At 51.2% G+C, this 17,711-nt stretch overlaps 1 protein-coding gene across 1 annotated transcript; it reads right to left on the bottom strand.

Moving 5' to 3' along the window:
- Positions 1-160: 160 nt before the first annotated feature.
- Positions 161-17,592, bottom strand: CEP70 (centrosomal protein 70). The gene is made up of 18 exons (XM_075285910.1): positions 17,556-17,592; positions 17,430-17,452; positions 8,136-8,226; positions 7,926-8,049; positions 7,082-7,262; positions 5,547-5,722; positions 5,325-5,384; positions 4,679-4,775; positions 4,367-4,455; positions 4,100-4,177; positions 3,921-4,020; positions 3,075-3,173; positions 2,302-2,472; positions 1,896-2,045; positions 1,271-1,439; positions 1,031-1,145; positions 867-946; positions 161-225 (listed from the first exon to the last, which is right to left on the bottom strand). Exons 1-18 carry the CDS (start codon positions 17,569-17,571, stop codon positions 161-163), a joined length of 1,884 nt encoding a protein of 627 aa, XP_075142011.1. The 5' UTR covers positions 17,572-17,592.
- Between the last annotated feature and the right edge of the window lie 119 nt (positions 17,593-17,711).

The raw sequence follows: 17,711 nt of genomic DNA, 5'->3' as shown, positions 1-17,711 counted from the left end.
GGGAAAGCTGGGTAACATCCAACATGGCCACCGTTACTCTACAGTCCACATGGCAGGGGAGAGGCCGGCACCCATTACTCCCTCCGTTCCCGCCACTACTGCAGCCAATCACAGGGCTTCTCCTAGCAGGACCTGGGTCACATGAGATCTCCACCGCCAATCACTGAGTCTCCAAATCCTTTAACCTCTGAACCTCTGGCAGAATCTCCTCCAGGTGACCGATCTCTAGAAACACAGGACAGAATACAGAGCGAGGCAGAAAGTCTGTCCATCTCCTGCCCCCAGGCTGACAGTCCTCTTACTCACAGCCCCCCAGGCTGACAGTCCTCTTACTCACAGCCCCCCAGGCTGACGGCCCCCATGCTGACAGTCCTCTTACTCACAGCCCCCCCAGGCTGACAGTCCTCTTACTCACAGCCCCCCAGGCTGACAGTCCTCTTACTCACAGCCCCCCAGGCTGACAGTCCTCTTACTCACAGCCCCCCAGGCTGACAGTCCTCTTACAGCCCCCCAGGCTGACGGCCCCCAGGCTGACGGCCCCCATGCTGACAGTCCTCTTACTCACAGCCCCCCAGGCTGACAGTCCTCTTACTCACAGCCCCCCAGGCTGACAGTCCTCTTACTCACAGCCCCCCAGGCTGACAGTCCTCTTACAGCCCCCCAGGCTGACGGCCCCCATGCTGACAGTCCTCTTACTCACAGCCCCCAGGCTGACAGGCCTCTTGCTCACGGCCCCCGATGCTCACTGCTCCCAGGCTGTCAGTCTTTGCACACCAGATCCCTGTTGAACACTGACTAAGCCCACACGTGGTCCTCACAGCCCCCAGGCTTACAGTCCACCCCTACCCAGGGCCCCCACCACCCACCTAGGGCGTCCAGCAGGTCCTTTATTAACTGCTCAAAGGCTGGAAAGAAGTCCTCGTGCTCTTGTACCTTGTTTATGATGCTGCAGAGAACAAAGCAAGAATGGGTGAAACTGCTAAATATTAGGGGTGCCCTGACAGTACCCCCCTGTACCCAGAGCTGTCACCTGTCTATATCCAGGGTGCCGAGGATCTGCTGCAGTCTGTGGGCTCCTCCCTCCTCCACCTCTCTGCACAGTCTCCCCACAGTGCTCACTACTGTCCCTGCACTGGACGAATCCTCTGAAAACAGGATATGAAGGGTTAATGGAGATGAATAATAGTCCGGGCTCCCCCAGAGACCCTCAGCGTGACGGGGTGCACAAGAGCCACAGAGGTGCTCACCAGGAGGTTGGTGCTGATCTTACCCAGGCCCAGGAGGCAGCGCAGGTTCTTCATGGCGTTGCTCATTTCGCCCAGTTTGCTGTAGACCTCGGTCATGCGCGGGTAGATGCCGCTCAGGGACGGAACATCAAACAGTTTTTGGAAATGTGAGATGAGCGACTGCAATAGACGGGGGGAGGCGCTGGAGGAGCCCTGCGGACACAAAGAAAAGGGCGATGGGGGGTGCTGAGTGGATTAATGGGGCGGGGTCCTGTGGACAAAGTAGGGTGATAGTGCGGGGAACCCTGTGGGCACAGAGTGAAGTGGGGGGGGGTCAGCCCCAGGTCTTATAGCCGCAGGATCCGTGCCACCCTTGGTCTCAGTAAATGTCGATGAGGACCAGAAATTAGAAAGGATCAGCCGCGCTCAGCCAAATGTCATAATAGGTATTGAAGGAGACTACGCGTTTCGGGCTCTCTACCCTTTTTAAAGTGTATAAGCTGCCTTATGTTGAGCTGGATGCTCATGATGGGGCAGGAGGGCACACGTGGGGGGCAGTAATTGGCCTCATTACATGGCTAACTCTGGGGTCATTGTACCGACACCTCCTGCACTTCTGGCCGCCTTTACCACCAGGGTTCCCTCAGGTTTGGTTCAGGGTGTTCTCACCTGTATCTGTCCCTCTGCATCCTCCACCATTGTGTCCACCAGGAGCCGGAGTTCTTCCACACGGACACCATCGGACGTCTTCTCAGTCCTGTCCCCCTGCGGGCTCAGCTGCAGCTTCTGGCTCAGCTTCATCAGTGACCGATGTAAGGCCTACAGACACAAAGGGCAGAAGACAGACCAGAGGTGACCTCAGAGACCCCAGGCGCTGGGAGGGGGTAACACTGGAGGCCTGGAGAGTCGGGGGGGCACTGGAGGCCTGGAGAGTCAGGGAGGGGTAACACTGGGGGGGAGGGGGGGCAACACTGGAGAGTCAGGGAGGGGGTAACACTGGAGGTCTGGAGTGTCAGGGAGGGGGTAACACTGGAGAGTCGGGGGGTAACTTTGGAGGTCTAGCACATTTCTCTACCTGCAGAGACAGTAACTCTCCGGCCCACAGCTCTATAGTCGGCAGCAGGTGCAGGAATTCCACCTCCTCTTTGGTGTCTGAACCTCGACCCTCCTGGAGCCGGGAGCTGTGTTTATAAAGCAGTGGAGGGGCCCGGGGCCCACATAGCACAGCACTGACATCTGACAGGATCTGAAAAACACAAAGTGATCTCAAAGGGCTCCCCGACACCATGCAAAGTGTGAACAGGCTGAAGAGCCACAAAGGGATCCTGTCAGCAGAGTGGGGGCCCCTAAATCCTCCTGCTTGTCCTTATGTCTGGTGTGGAGCGGAGTCACTGGGTGTGGGGGTTTAGTACACTATCCTCCATGATCCCTGTCCCACATCAGCTGGTATATGAGGCGTATACGGTATATCCTGCACCGAGGTCTGCGCTGTCAGAGCAGTCACAAATCTCTGGCATCATTTATGGGAAAGCACCGGAGGCGCAGAGGGCTGCAAACCTGGACACTGGAGATCAGCATGTACGTGGCGTAACAAGATCTAGATGTAATAACCCCCCCCCCCCCCCCCCCTCACTGACCCCCGGGAGCCCCCCATGTATATGCAAAGCACAAGGAAACCAAAGAGCCGGGAGCCGACGAGAACTTGTCTACAACATTCAGAAAATGCTGGAAAGAGAAATATTAGGATGTGCTGTCGGCTTAAGGGACCCCCAAGACTGGTGACAGGTTCCCTATAAGTACTGTCTAGCTCTCACCGTAACAAAGGCTCAGTCTGCACCGGCGTCCTACCTTGTGCAGCTTCAAACAGGTTTTGGCCTCTCTGAAATTTGATGTGACAACTGGAAGAAGATCCATCAGGTCATGAACTCCCAGCGCCCTGCAGATGTCCTGTAAGAAAGCAAAGCGGGAACATAGAGCAGAAAGACAAGGGGGAGGGATCTACAGGTTACATATAGGTATGAAATTATACCCCAGAGCTGCGCTCACTATTCTGCTGGTGCAGTCACTGTGTACATACATTACATTACTTATCCTGTATTATACCCCAGAGCTGCGCTCACTATTCTGCTGGTGCAGTCACTGTGTACATACATTACATTACTTATCCTGTATTATACTCCAGAGCTGCGCTCACTATTCTGCTGGTACAGTCACTGTGTACATACATTACATTACTTATCCTGTATTATACCGCAGAGCTGCGCTCACTATTCTGCTGGTACAGTCACTGTGTACATACATTACATTACTTATCCTGTATTATACTCCAGAGCTGCGCTCACTATTCTGCTGATGCAGTCACTGTGTACATACATTACATTACTTATCCTGTATTATACCCCAGAGCTGCGCTCACTATTCTGCTGGTGCAGTCACTGTGTACATACATTACATTACTTATCCTGTATTATACTCCAGAGCTGCGCTCACTATTCTGCTGGTGCAGTCACTGTGTACATACATTACATTACTTATCCTGTATTATACCCCAGAGCTGCGCTCACTATTCTGCTGGTACAGTCACTGTGTACATACATTACATTACTTATCCTGTATTATACTCCAGAGCTGCGCTCACTATTCTGCTCCAGAGTTATATTCTGGCTTATGGTTTTCTATGGACATGATAAGTACCTGTAAGTAACGCTGACATTCACCATCTGGCAGTAGCTCTGGCCTGAGGACCCCCAATTTGTTAGGCTCCGCCTCTTTCGCTCGGGTTACACCTTGACCCCTGATACAGATTCATGAGGATAAGACACCAGCTGTATTAGGTCATCTTTTCGGTTACACTTGAGGAGCGACAGCCTCACCTGAGCTTATTCTGGAGGAGAATCTTCTCCATTTTTCTCATCTGCTGTTTGTGGACTTGAAGTTCTCTGGCAGACGGTCTGATGTGGAGGAAAGAGGCGGGATAAGAAGCAGCGAGAGGGGAGGGGGCTACAGCCGGATTGTAGGGGGGGGACACACAAGATGAACAGCTACAGCCTCTAGACAACTCTCAGTATCTTCTGCTCCTCACCTGCCATTGGGACACCAAACGACATGTTGTGCAGACCCCGACTTCAGAGATCACCTACCTGGCCTCCACCTCCCCGCGCAGCCGGCCATTCTCCCGCAGCAACTGCTCCTCCTTCCTGCGAGCGTCTTGTATCTGCTCCTGATAGGACTATAGAGAGAGAGGAGTCAGAGGAGAGAACGTCCTGAGACCACCAGCAAGGAGCGGACATTACCCAAAGAGAACGTGTGCGTGTAGATCGTCTGTTCTCCCCCACAATCCAGCCATACTGATAGGAAGAGATTGTGAGACTATATGGGACAGTGACCGCCCTGTAAAGCGCTGCAGCACATGATGGCGCTATATAAGAGAAATAAAAATCCCGGCAGGTCACCTTGACGAGGGCTTTATAATTTGGTGTGGGGTCCAGGTCCAAAGAGCCCATTGAGTGATTCCTCTCCAGAACCGGATCCTCCAACGACTCAGATTTCCTGTAAGTAACAAACCCAGGAGACACCAAATGAGCGCAAGATCCTGGGAGCACAACCTTCAATCGGATGTCCTGTGTGTGGAATCTAAAGTGTGTGTGGGGGGGAGCGGGGTCCTCAATCAGGAGAACCTGCAAATATCCAGAGGGCAGCCCCCCCCCCCCCCCAGAGATCCCGCCGTGTCCGGAGACTTTATCCCTCCCCCATACTTTACACTACAGCTCTGCTCCAATGCCTCACTAGACTCTGGCCGCTGTTCCTCCTCCATGATTTACACTGCAGCACAGATGGAAGCCATACATTGCAGCTTTGTTCTGTTAATGCACAGTTCTGATTCCTCTCCTACCTCTGTCCCTGCACTTACACTGCTGCTCTAGACTATTTGGGCCTGACACCCACCACATTCTCATAACCATCCACTATATCCCCCCATGCTTTGCACTGCTGCTCTGCTCCACTAGTGCACGGCTGTGATCAATACATCTGAGACTGTCTGAGAATAAGTGGTGTTGTCTGGCATCCCTCTCAGCGACTCTCCGCAGCAGAACTCACCTGACCTCATCCTGCAACCGCTTCACCCGACTCTCATACACGTCAATGACATCGAGGATCCTGTAAGATCAGAACACAACTATGAAAGAAGCCGGAGACTCAGCAGGTGAGCGAGTGAGCCGAGATCTGGGAGCCGTCACAGATCAGACATGTAAGAAGCATGAAGAAATGGGGCGGAGCCTCCCCTCAGGACCTGGTGATGGCCGGCACTCGGACACTCACTGCTGATCCAGGTGACTGTTCTCCTGTGGTTGCCGCTTGACCAGATGCCGGAAGCTCTTCCTCCTGTTCTGCAGCCTCTTCTCCTCTGCCATCGCTGCCTGGGATAGTCGCTTCCTCAGCTGTGCGATGCTCTGCTCCTGCTCCCGCAGCTTGTCCCTGTGCTGCTGGCAATGATCCTGGGAAGCAGAAGAGGAGAAGGAGAAGAAGGAGAAGGAGGAGGAGAAGGAGGAGGAGAAGGAGGAGGAGAAGGAGAAGAAGGAGGAGGAGGAGAAGGAGGAGGAGGAGGAGAAGAAGAAGGAGGAGTAATGAGGGGGCTGAGACAAGACCAATCTGATGCGCCTGTCACACCAACCGGGGCATTGCAGGAGCCCGGAAGGAGAGTAACACTGGCCAGCATTAGCGCAGTCCTCCCCCCCCCCCCCCCAGCACTAGCGCAGTACACACACACACACATATATATACATATACACACACACACACAGTGTTGGCCAAAAGTATTGGCCCCCTGCACTTCTGTCAGATAATCCTCCTGTTCTTCCAGATAATGATTGCAGTCACAAATTCTTTGGTATTTTCTTCATTTATTTTGTCTTCAATGGAAAAACCACTAAAAGAATTGTCAAAAAGCCAAATTGGATATAATTCCACAGAAAACATAAAAAAGGGGGTGGACAAAAGTATTGGCACTGTATGAAAAATCATGTGATGCTTCTGTAATTTGTGTAATTAACAGCACCTGTTACGTACCTGAGGCACCTAACAGGTGGTGGCAATAACTAAATCACACTTGCAGCCAGGTGAAATGGATTAAAGTTGACTCCACCTCTGTCCTGTGTCCTTGTGTGACCACATTGAGCATGGAGAAAAGAAAGAAGACCAAAGAACTGTCTGAGGACTTGAGAAGCAAAATTGTGAGGACGCCTGAGCAATCTCAAGGCTACAAGTCCATCTCCAAAGCCCTGAATGTTACTGTATATACCCTGTGTCACTTATATACTATATAAGAGTCTGTGCTGTGTAATCATTATCTGGGGGACAGCGAGGATTATCTGCCAGGACTGCAGGGGGCGATACTTATACTGTATATACCCTGTGTCACTTATATACTATATAAGAGTCTGTGCTGTGTAATCATTATCTGGGGACACCGAGGATTATCTGACAGGACTGCAGGGGGCGTTACTTATACTGTATATACCCTGTGTCACTTATATACTATATAAGAGTCTGTGCTGTGTAATCATTATCTGGGGACAGCGAGGATTATCTGACAGGACTGCAGGGGGCGATACTTATACTGTATATACCCTGTGTCACTTATATACTATATAAGAGTCTGTGCTGTGTAATCATTATCTGGGGGACAGCGAGGATTATCTGACAGGACTGCAGGGGGCGATACTGTGTATATATATATATATATATATATATATATATATATATATATATATATATATATATATATATATACACACACACACACACGGCAGTCCCTATACAGCTGTGACAGCAGACACCTCTCCGCCTCCGCTCACCTCTGCCGTCTCCTTCTCCTTCAGTAAGCTCGACACCTTGCTCTCCTGCTGACGCATCTTACAGATAAAATCGTCTTCCAGATCTCGGATTTTGGCTTTGACACTCTCCAGAATGCGCTGCAGATCTTCAGCTCTCTGCTCCTGACGCGCGGCTCGGTCTTGCTGCCTACGGATATCATCTCTGCAGTAGAAAAGGAGATTCAACAGGCTGACGGATCCGAGGACTCCATAAAACGAACCTTTCACCACCTCTACAGAGTCCAGCACTTCACCTCACTTTATAGCCCCTCTCCACGGATTCAGGCGCAGCCTCTCCACCGCTCCTGAGCAATCAGTGCTGTTAGTTTTGATGGCTGATTTAGTCTCTGTATTGTCAGGGGGGCGGGGTCAGGCAGGGGTGTGATTCTGTCACTAATTCTGATTGGGCCCTGGTTCCTGCCTGACCCCGCCCTCCTGACAGAACTGATCACTCTGGAATGGTGGGAGAGAAAAACTCCAAGTGTTCCAGTATATGGCGTGGTGTAAGGAGCTGGAGACGGTGCGGAGAGGTTCTCTCTAAGAGCCATTAGATTGAAGACAATGATTATTCCTCCGAAACAATGTGAGCGACTGATAAAGTCATTGAGAAAACCAGGACTGGGAAGGAGTGTCTACAAGATATTGATTCTTGGGGGGCATTTAGTTTTTTCACACAGGGTCTTTGGTAATGACGCGGTGGAATCTTGTGAGTTCTTCTTCAGCTACTAAGGAGCCTGGTACTCCCATACTATGGTGTGCAGTGGGGGAGGGGGTGTTGTACAATGTATATGCTGTATACCTACACACACATTCTGCAGGGTCTTACTTGAGCTGGTTGTTGGACTGGATAAGACCATGAATCAGGTTCTGGCGTCTTTCTGTGTCTTCCACAAGTGATGTAATAGCAGTTCGGAGCGCCCGTGACGTCTGCAGGGTGAGGACCAGCGCACCTACACACAGAGTCCAGGACATGAGACGTGGAGGAGGGGGCTCAGTGCACCCCGCGAGACAGAGAACAGCAAAGAAACACCATTACCCGTCTGGTTGTTTGTCAGAGACATGTGCACCGCAGCGCAGCCATGACGCCTCAGGATCTTATTTATATTCTCCCATTCTGATCGCTCTGTCTGCATGGAAGAACAGAAGATGAATAAGATGGTGGCCGGGGCAGCCGCACAGCACGTCACAGAGAGCCAGACAAGGCCGAACCTACACCATACCCTATACGAGGCCGAACCTACACCATACCCTATACGAGGCCAAACCTACACCATACCCTATACGAGGCCGAACCTACACCATACCCTATACGAGGCCAAACCTACACCATACCCTATACGAGACCAAACCTACACCATACCCTATACGAGGCAAAACCTACACCATACCCTATACGAGGCCGAACCTACACCATACCCTATACGAGGCCAAACCTACACCATACCCTATACGAGGCCAAACCTACACCATACCCTATACAAACCCAAACCTACACCATACCCTATACGAGGCCATACGTACAGCACACCATATATGAAGCCAGACCTACACCATACCCTATAAGAGGCCAAACCTACACCACACCCTATACGAGGCCAAACCTACACCATACCCTATACGAGGCCAAACCTACACCATACCCTATACGAGGTCAAACCTACACCATACCCTATACGAGGCCAAACCTACACCATACCCTATACGAGGCCAAACCTACACCATACCCTATACGAGGCCAAACCTACACCATACCCTATACGAGGCCAAACCCACACCATACACTATACAAGGCCAAACCCACACCATACCCTATACGAGGCCAAACCTACACCATACCCTATACGAGGCCAAACCTACACCATACCCTATACGAGGCCAAACCTACACCATACCCTATACGAGGCCAAACCTACACCATACCCTATACGAGGCCAAACCTACACCATACCCTATACGAGGCCAAACCTACACCATACCCTATACAAGGCCAAACCTACACCATACCCTATACGAGGCCAAACCTACACCATACCCTATACGAGGCCAAACCTACACCATACCCTATACGAGGCCAAACCTACACCATACCCTATACGAGGCCAAACCTACACCATACCCTATACGAGGCCAAACCTACACCATACCCTATACGAGGCCAAATCTACACCATACCCTATACAAACCCAAACCTACACCATACCCTATACGAGGCCAAACCTACACCATACCCTATACGAGGCCGAACCTACACCATACCCTATACGAGGCCAAACCTACACCATACCCTATACAAACCCAAACCTACACCATACCCTATAAGAGGCCGAACCTACACCATACCCTATACGAGGCCATACGTACAGCACACCATATATTAAGCCAGACCTACACCATACCCTATAAGAGGCCAAACCTACACCATACCCTATACGAGGCCAAACCTACACCATACCCTATACGAGGCCAAACCTACACCATACCCTATACGAGGCCAAACCTACACCATACCCTATACGAGGCCAAACCTACACCATACCCTATACGAGGCCAAACCTACACCATACCCTATACGAGGCCATACGTACAGCACACCATATATGAAGCCAGACCTACACCATACCCTATAAGAGGCCAAACCTACACCACACCCTATACGAGGCCAAACCTACACCATACCCTATACGAGGCCAAACCTACACCATACCCTATACGAGGTCAAACCTACACCATACCCTATACGAGGCCAAACCTACACCATACCCTATACGAGGCCAAACCTACACCGTACCCTATACAAACCCAAACCTACACCATACCCTATACGAGGCCAAACCTACACCATACCCTATACGAGGCCAAACCTACACCATACGAGGCCAAACCTACACCATACCCTATACGAGGCCAAACCTACACCATACCCTATACGAGGCCAAACCTACACCATACCCTATACGAGGCCAAACCTACACCATACCCTATACGAGGCCATACGTACAGCACACCATATATGAAGCCAGACCTACACCATACCCTATAAGAGGCCAAACCTACACCACACCCTATACGAGGCCAAACCTACACCATACCCTATACGAGGCCAAACCTACACCATACCCTATACGAGGTCAAACCTACACCATACCCTATACGAGGCCAAACCTACACCATACCCTATACGAGGCCAAACCTACACCGTACCCTATACAAACCCAAACCTACACCATACCCTATACGAGGCCAAACCTACACCATACCCTATACGAGGCCAAACCTACACCATACGAGGCCAAACCTACACCATACCCTATATGAGGCCAAACCTACACCATACCCTATACGAGGCCAAACCTACACCATACCCTATACGAGGCCAAACCTACACCATACCCTATACGAGGCCAAACCTACACCATACCCTATACGAGGCCAAACCTACACCATACCCTATACAAACCCAAACCTACACCATACCCTATAAGAGGCCGAACCTACACCATACCCTATACGAGGCCAAACCTACACCATACCCTATAAGAGGCCGAACCTACACCATACCCTATACGAGGCCAAACCTACACCATACCCTATACAAACCCAAACCTACACCATACCCTATACGAGGCCAAACCTACACCATACCCTATACGAGGCCAAACCTACACCATACCCTATACGAGGCCAAACCTACACCATACCCTATACGAGGCCAAACCTACACCATACCTATACGAGGCCAAACCTACACCATACCTATACGAGGCCAAACCTACACCATACCCTATACGAGGCCAAACCTACACCATACCCTATACGAGGCCAAACCTACACCATACCCTATACGAGGCCAAACCTACACCATACCCTATACGAGGCCAAACCTACACCATACCTATACGAGGCCAAACCTACACCATACCCTATACGAGGCCAAACCCACACCATACCCTATACGAGGCCAAACCCACACCATACACTATACAAGGCCAAACCCACACCATACCCTATACAAGGCCAAACCCACACCATACCCTATACGAGGCCAAACCTACACCATACCCTATACGAGGCCAAACCTACACCATACCCTATACGAGGCCAAACCTACACCATACCCTATACGAGGCCAAACCTACACCATACCCTATACGAGGCCAAACCTACACCATACCCTATACGAGGCCAAACCTACACCATACCCTATACGAGGCCAAACCTACACCATACCCTATACAAACCCAAACCTACACCATACCCTATAAGAGGCCGAACCTACACCATACCCTATACGAGGCCAAACCTACACCATACCCTATACGAGGCCATACGTACAGCACACCATATATTAAGCCAGACCTACACCATACCCTATAAGAGGCCAAACCTACACCATACCCTATAAGAGGCCAAACCTACACCATACCCTATACGAGGCCAAACCTACACCATACCCTATACGAGGCCAAACCTACACCATACCCTATACGAGGCCAAACCTACACCATACCCTATACGAGGCCAAACCTACACCATACCCTATACGAGGCCAAACCTACACCATACCCTATACGAGGCCAAACCTACACCATACCCTATACGAGGCCATACGTACAGCACACCATATATGAAGCCAGACCTACACCATACCCTATAAGAGGCCAAACCTACACCACACCCTATACGAGGCCAAACCTACACCACACCCTATACGAGGCCAAACCTACACCATACCCTATACGAGGCCAAACCTACACCATACCCTATACGAGGCCAAACCTACACCATACCCTATACGAGGCCAAACCTACACCATACCCTATACGAGGCCAAACCTACACCATACCCTATACGAGGCCAAACCTACACCATACCCTATACGAGGCCAAACCTACACCATACCCTATACGAGGCCAAACCTACACCATACCCTATACGAGGCCAAACCTACACCATACCCTATACGAGGCCAAACCTACACCATACCCTATACGAGGCCAAACCTACACCATACCCTATACGAGGCCAAACCTACACCATACCCTATACGAGGCCAAACCTACACCATACCCTATACGAGGCCAAACCTACACCATACCCTATACGAGGCCAAACCTACACCATACCCTATACGAGGCCAAACCTACACCATACCCTATACGAGGCCAAACCTACACCATACCCTATACGAGGCCAAACCTACACCATACCCTATACGAGGCCAAACCTACACCATACCCTATACGAGGCCAAACCTACACCATACCCTATACGAGGCCAAACCTACACCATACCCTATACGAGGCCAAACCTACACCATACCCTATACGAGGCCAAACCTACACCATACCCTATACGAGGCCAAACCTACACCATACCCTATACGAGGCCAAACCTACACCATACCCTATACGAGGCCAAACCTACACCATACCCTATACGAGGCCAAACCTACACCATACCCTATACGAGGCCAAACCTACACCATACCCTATACGAGGCCAAACCTACACCATACCCTATACGAGGCCAAACCTACACCATACCCTATACGAGGCCAAACCTACACCATACCCTATACGAGGCCAAACCTACACCATACCCTATACGAGGCCAAACCTACACCATACCCTATACGAGGCCAAACCTACACCATACCCTATACGAGGCCAAACCTACACCATACCCTATACGAGGCCAAACCTACACCATACCCTATACAAACCCAAACCTACACCATACCCTATACGAGGCCAAACCTACACCATACCCTATACGAGGCCAAACCTACACCATACCCTATAAGAGGCCGAACCTACACCATACCCTATACGAGGCCAAACCTACACCATACCCTATACGAGGCCAAACCTACACCATACCCTATACGAGGCCAAACCTACACCATACCCTATACGAGGCCAAACCTACACCATACCCTATACGAGGCCAAACCTACACCATACCCTATACGAGGCCAAACCTACACCATACCTATACGAGGCCAAACCTACACCATACCCTATACAAGGCCAAACCTACACCATACCCTATACGAGGCCAAACCTACACCATACCCTATACGAGGCCATACGTACAGCACACCATATATGAAGCCAGACCTACACCACACCCTATAAGAGGCCAAACCTTCACCATACCCTATACGAGGCCAAACCTACACCATACCCTATACGAGGCCAAACCTACACCATACCTATACGAGGCCAAACCTACACCATACCCTATACAAGGCCAAACCTACACCATACCCTATACGAGGCCAAACCTACACCATACCCTATACGAGGCCATACGTACAGCACACCATATATGAAGCCAGACCTACACCACACCCTATAAGAGGCCAAACCTTCACCATACCCTATACGAGGCCAAACCTACACCATACCCTATACGAGGCCAAACCTACACCATACCCTATACGAGGCCAAACCTACACCATACCCTATACGAGGCCAAACCTACACCATACCCTATACGAGGCCATACGTACAGCACACCATATATTAAGCCAGACCTACACCATACCCTATAAGAGGCCAAACCTACACCATACCCTATACGAGGCCAAACCTACACCATACCCTATACGAGGCCAAACCTACACCATACCCTATACGAGGCCAAACCTACACCATACCCTATACAAACCCAAACCTACACCATACCCTATACGAGGCCAAACCTACACCATACCCTATACGAGGCCAAACCTACACCATACCCTATAAGAGGCCGAACCTACACCATACCCTATACGAGGCCAAACCTACACCATACCCTATACGAGGCCAAACCTACACCATACCCTATACGAGGCCAAACCTACACCATACCCTATACGAGGCCAAACCTACACCATACCCTATACGAGGCCAAACCTACACCATACCCTATACGAGGCCAAACCTACACCATACCTATACGAGGCCAAACCTACACCATACCCTATACAAGGCCAAACCTACACCATACCCTATACGAGGCCAAACCTACACCATACCCTATACGAGGCCATACGTACAGCACACCATATATGAAGCCAGACCTACACCACACCCTATAAGAGGCCAAACCTTCACCATACCCTATACGAGGCCAAACCTACACCATACCCTATACGAGGCCAAACCTACACCATACCTATACGAGGCCAAACCTACACCATACCCTATACAAGGCCAAACCTACACCATACCCTATACGAGGCCAAACCTACACCATACCCTATACGAGGCCATACGTACAGCACACCATATATGAAGCCAGACCTACACCACACCCTATAAGAGGCCAAACCTTCACCATACCCTATACGAGGCCAAACCTACACCATACCCTATACGAGGCCAAACCTACACCATACCCTATACGAGGCCAAACCTACACCATACCCTATACGAGGCCAAACCTACACCATACCCTATACGAGGCCATACGTACAGCACACCATATATTAAGCCAGACCTACACCATACCCTATAAGAGGCCAAACCTACACCATACCCTATACGAGGCCAAACCTACACCATACCCTATACGAGGCCAAACCTACACCATACCTATACGAGGCCAAACCTACACCATACCCTATACGAGGCCAAACCTACACCATACCCTATAAGAGGCCGAACCTACACCATACCCTATACAAGGCCAAACCTACACCATACCCTATACGAGGCCAAACCTACACCATACCCTATACGAGGCCATACGTACAGCACACCATATATGAAGCCAGACCTACACACATACAGGGAAGGAAATAAGTATGTGACCCCTCTGGCAAACAAGACGTAATACTTGTTGGTAAATCCCTTGTTGGCCACAGCAGTCAGAGGTTTGTGCACAGGTCAGGTATGTCAGGGGGGTCTCGGTCGGCTCCTCTCTGCAGATCATCTCTATATCAGTAACATTTTGTCGTTCGGCCAATCGGAGCTTCAGCTCTTCCATATGTTCTCTATGGGATTGAGGTCTGGACACCGGCTGGGCCCCTCCATATGTTCTCTATGGGATTGGGGTCTGGACACCGGCTGGGCCCCTCCATATGTTCTCTATGGGATTGGGGTCTGGACACCGGCTGGGCCCCTCCAAATGTTCTCTATGGGATTGAGGTCTGGACACCGGCTGGGCCCCTCCATATGTTCTCTATGGGATTGGGGTCTGGACACCGGCTGGGCCCCTCCATATGTTCTCTATGGGATTGAGGTCTGGACACCGGCTGGGCCCCTCCATATGTTCTCTATGGGATTGAGGTCTGGACACCGGCTGGGCCCCTCCATATGTTCTCTATGGGATTGAGGTCTGGACACTGGCTGGGCCCCTCCATAAGGTCTGGACACTGGCTGGGCCCCTCCATAAGGTCTGGACACTGGCTGGGCCCCTCCATGACCTTAATGGGCTTCTCTTTGGGCCGCTCCTTTGTTGCCTTGGCTGTATGTTTTGGGTCATTGTCCTGCTGGAAGACCCGACCCGCACCCATTATTAATGTCCTGATGGAGGGGAGGGGGTTGTCACTCAGGATGGTACGGTCCATGGCTCCATCCATTCCCCCATTGATGTGGTGACGTAGTCCTGTGCTCTTAGCAGAGAAACCCCCAAAACATAATGTTCCCCCTCCATGCTGGGCAGTGGGGTCGGGGTTCTTTGGGTCATGGGCAGCCTTTCTCTCCCTCCAAACACGGCGAGCTGAGTTAATACCAAAGAGCTGAATATTTGTCTCCTCTGAGCACAGACCTTCTCCCGATCACTCAGGTCTTCATTGGTAACCTTCTGAGGGGCCGGCACATGGGGCTTCTTGACCAGGGGGGCCCTGCAGGACATTCATGTGTTCCCAGTGGTTTTCCTGGTGACTGGTCCCAGCTGCCCCCGTGTAGTTTTCGGCTGATCTCTCACCTTCCTCTGGATCACAGAGACCCCACCAGGTGATATGTTACAGGAGCCCCAGATGGAGGAGGACGACTGACAGTCAGGTTGTATTTCTTCCATGTTCTTCTCACCCGGCATAGACTTACCATAGGCGGCCTCACAATCCGGGCCAAAAAACGGCTAGCCGCTGTGTGAACCCGGCCTTACTGGACTTTATAGCAGGTGCCTTGTCTGGGAACTATCTGTATAGTGGTAAGAATTCTCCCCAGTATAGCGGCACGCACATACACAGCAGGACACACAGCGGTGCACACACATACAGCAGCGCACATACATACACACACATACAGCAGCGCACATACACAGCAGGACACACAGCGGTGCACACACATACAGCAGCGCACATACATACACACACATACAGCAGCGCACATACACAGCAGGACACACAGCGGTGCACACACAGCGGTGCACATACATACACACACATAGCGGTGCATACATACACACACACACAGCGGTGCACACATACACACAGCGGTGCACACACATACACACAGCGGTGCACACACATACACACAGCGGTGCACACACATACACACAGCGGTGCACACACATACACACAACGGTGCACACACATACACACAACGGTGCACACACATACACAGCAGGACACACAGCAGTGCACATACATACACACAGCGGTGCATACACATACACAGCAGGACACACAGCGGTGCACACACATACACACACAGCGCACATACACAGCAGGACACACAGCGGTGCACATACATACACACACAGCGCACATACACAGCAGGACACACAGTGGTGCACACACATACACACAGCGGTGCACATACATACACAGCAGGACACACAGCGGTGCACATACATACACACACAGCGCACATACACAGCAGGACACACAGCGGTGCACACACATACACACAGCGGTGCACACACATACACAGCAGGACACACAGCGGTGCACACACATACACAGCAGGACACACAGCGGTGCACACACATACACACAGCGGTACACATACATATACACACACAGCGCACATACACAGCAGGACACACACACATAGCAGCGCACACAGCGGTGCACACACATACAGCAGCGCACATACACAGCAGGACACACACAGCGGTGCACACACACACACAGCGGTACATACACACACATACAACAGCACACATACACAGCGGCACGCACATACACACAGAGCGGTACATACACACACATACAGCAGCACACATACACACAGTGGCTGAACACACACACACACACACACACACACACAGAGGCCTACGTCCGCCATGTTGGGTTACATCACGGCCTCCCACACCAATAATCCCATAAGGAGTCGCCGCTCACCACAGACCTCCGGTTACCGGCACAGCAGCGCCTCACTGACAGACTCACCTCACAAGAACCTTCATCAGTCTCTGCAAAGAGGAAGAAAACCCAACATTCAGTGGCTTATAGAGGAGGAGGAGGCGCCATGTGAGGGGCCCGGGGCCCTGCTCTACAACCTGCCTGCAGCCTCACCTGCCGAGCCGCTCATCTCCTCAGCACCAGAACACCAAGACTCTGAAAGGAAGAAAAGAAGGATCAGCTCCCAAATCTATAACACCCCCATTAATAAGGTTTGGAGTCTTCCGTGCCGTTCACAGTGGACGGTTCTATGTACCGAGTAGGGGACGT

Source organism: Leptodactylus fuscus, chromosome 8, assembly GCF_031893055.1.
Source record: "Leptodactylus fuscus isolate aLepFus1 chromosome 8, aLepFus1.hap2, whole genome shotgun sequence".
Lineage (NCBI taxonomy): Eukaryota > Metazoa > Chordata > Amphibia > Anura > Leptodactylidae > Leptodactylus > Leptodactylus fuscus.
This window is presented reverse-complemented; position numbering and strand designations above follow the sequence as displayed.

Bases quoted from the DNA above. Each gene is read 5' to 3' on its own strand.
- CEP70 (XM_075285910.1), bottom strand. The intron at 4,178-4,366 runs GTAGGTGATCTC...CCTCCACATCAG, and splicing joins CGCGGGGAGGTGGAGGCCAG to ACCGTCTGCCAGAGAACTTC. The intron at 1,146-1,270 runs GTAAGATCAGCA...TCCTGTTTTCAG, and splicing joins GCGCTGCCTCCTGGGCCTGG to AGGATTCGTCCAGTGCAGGG.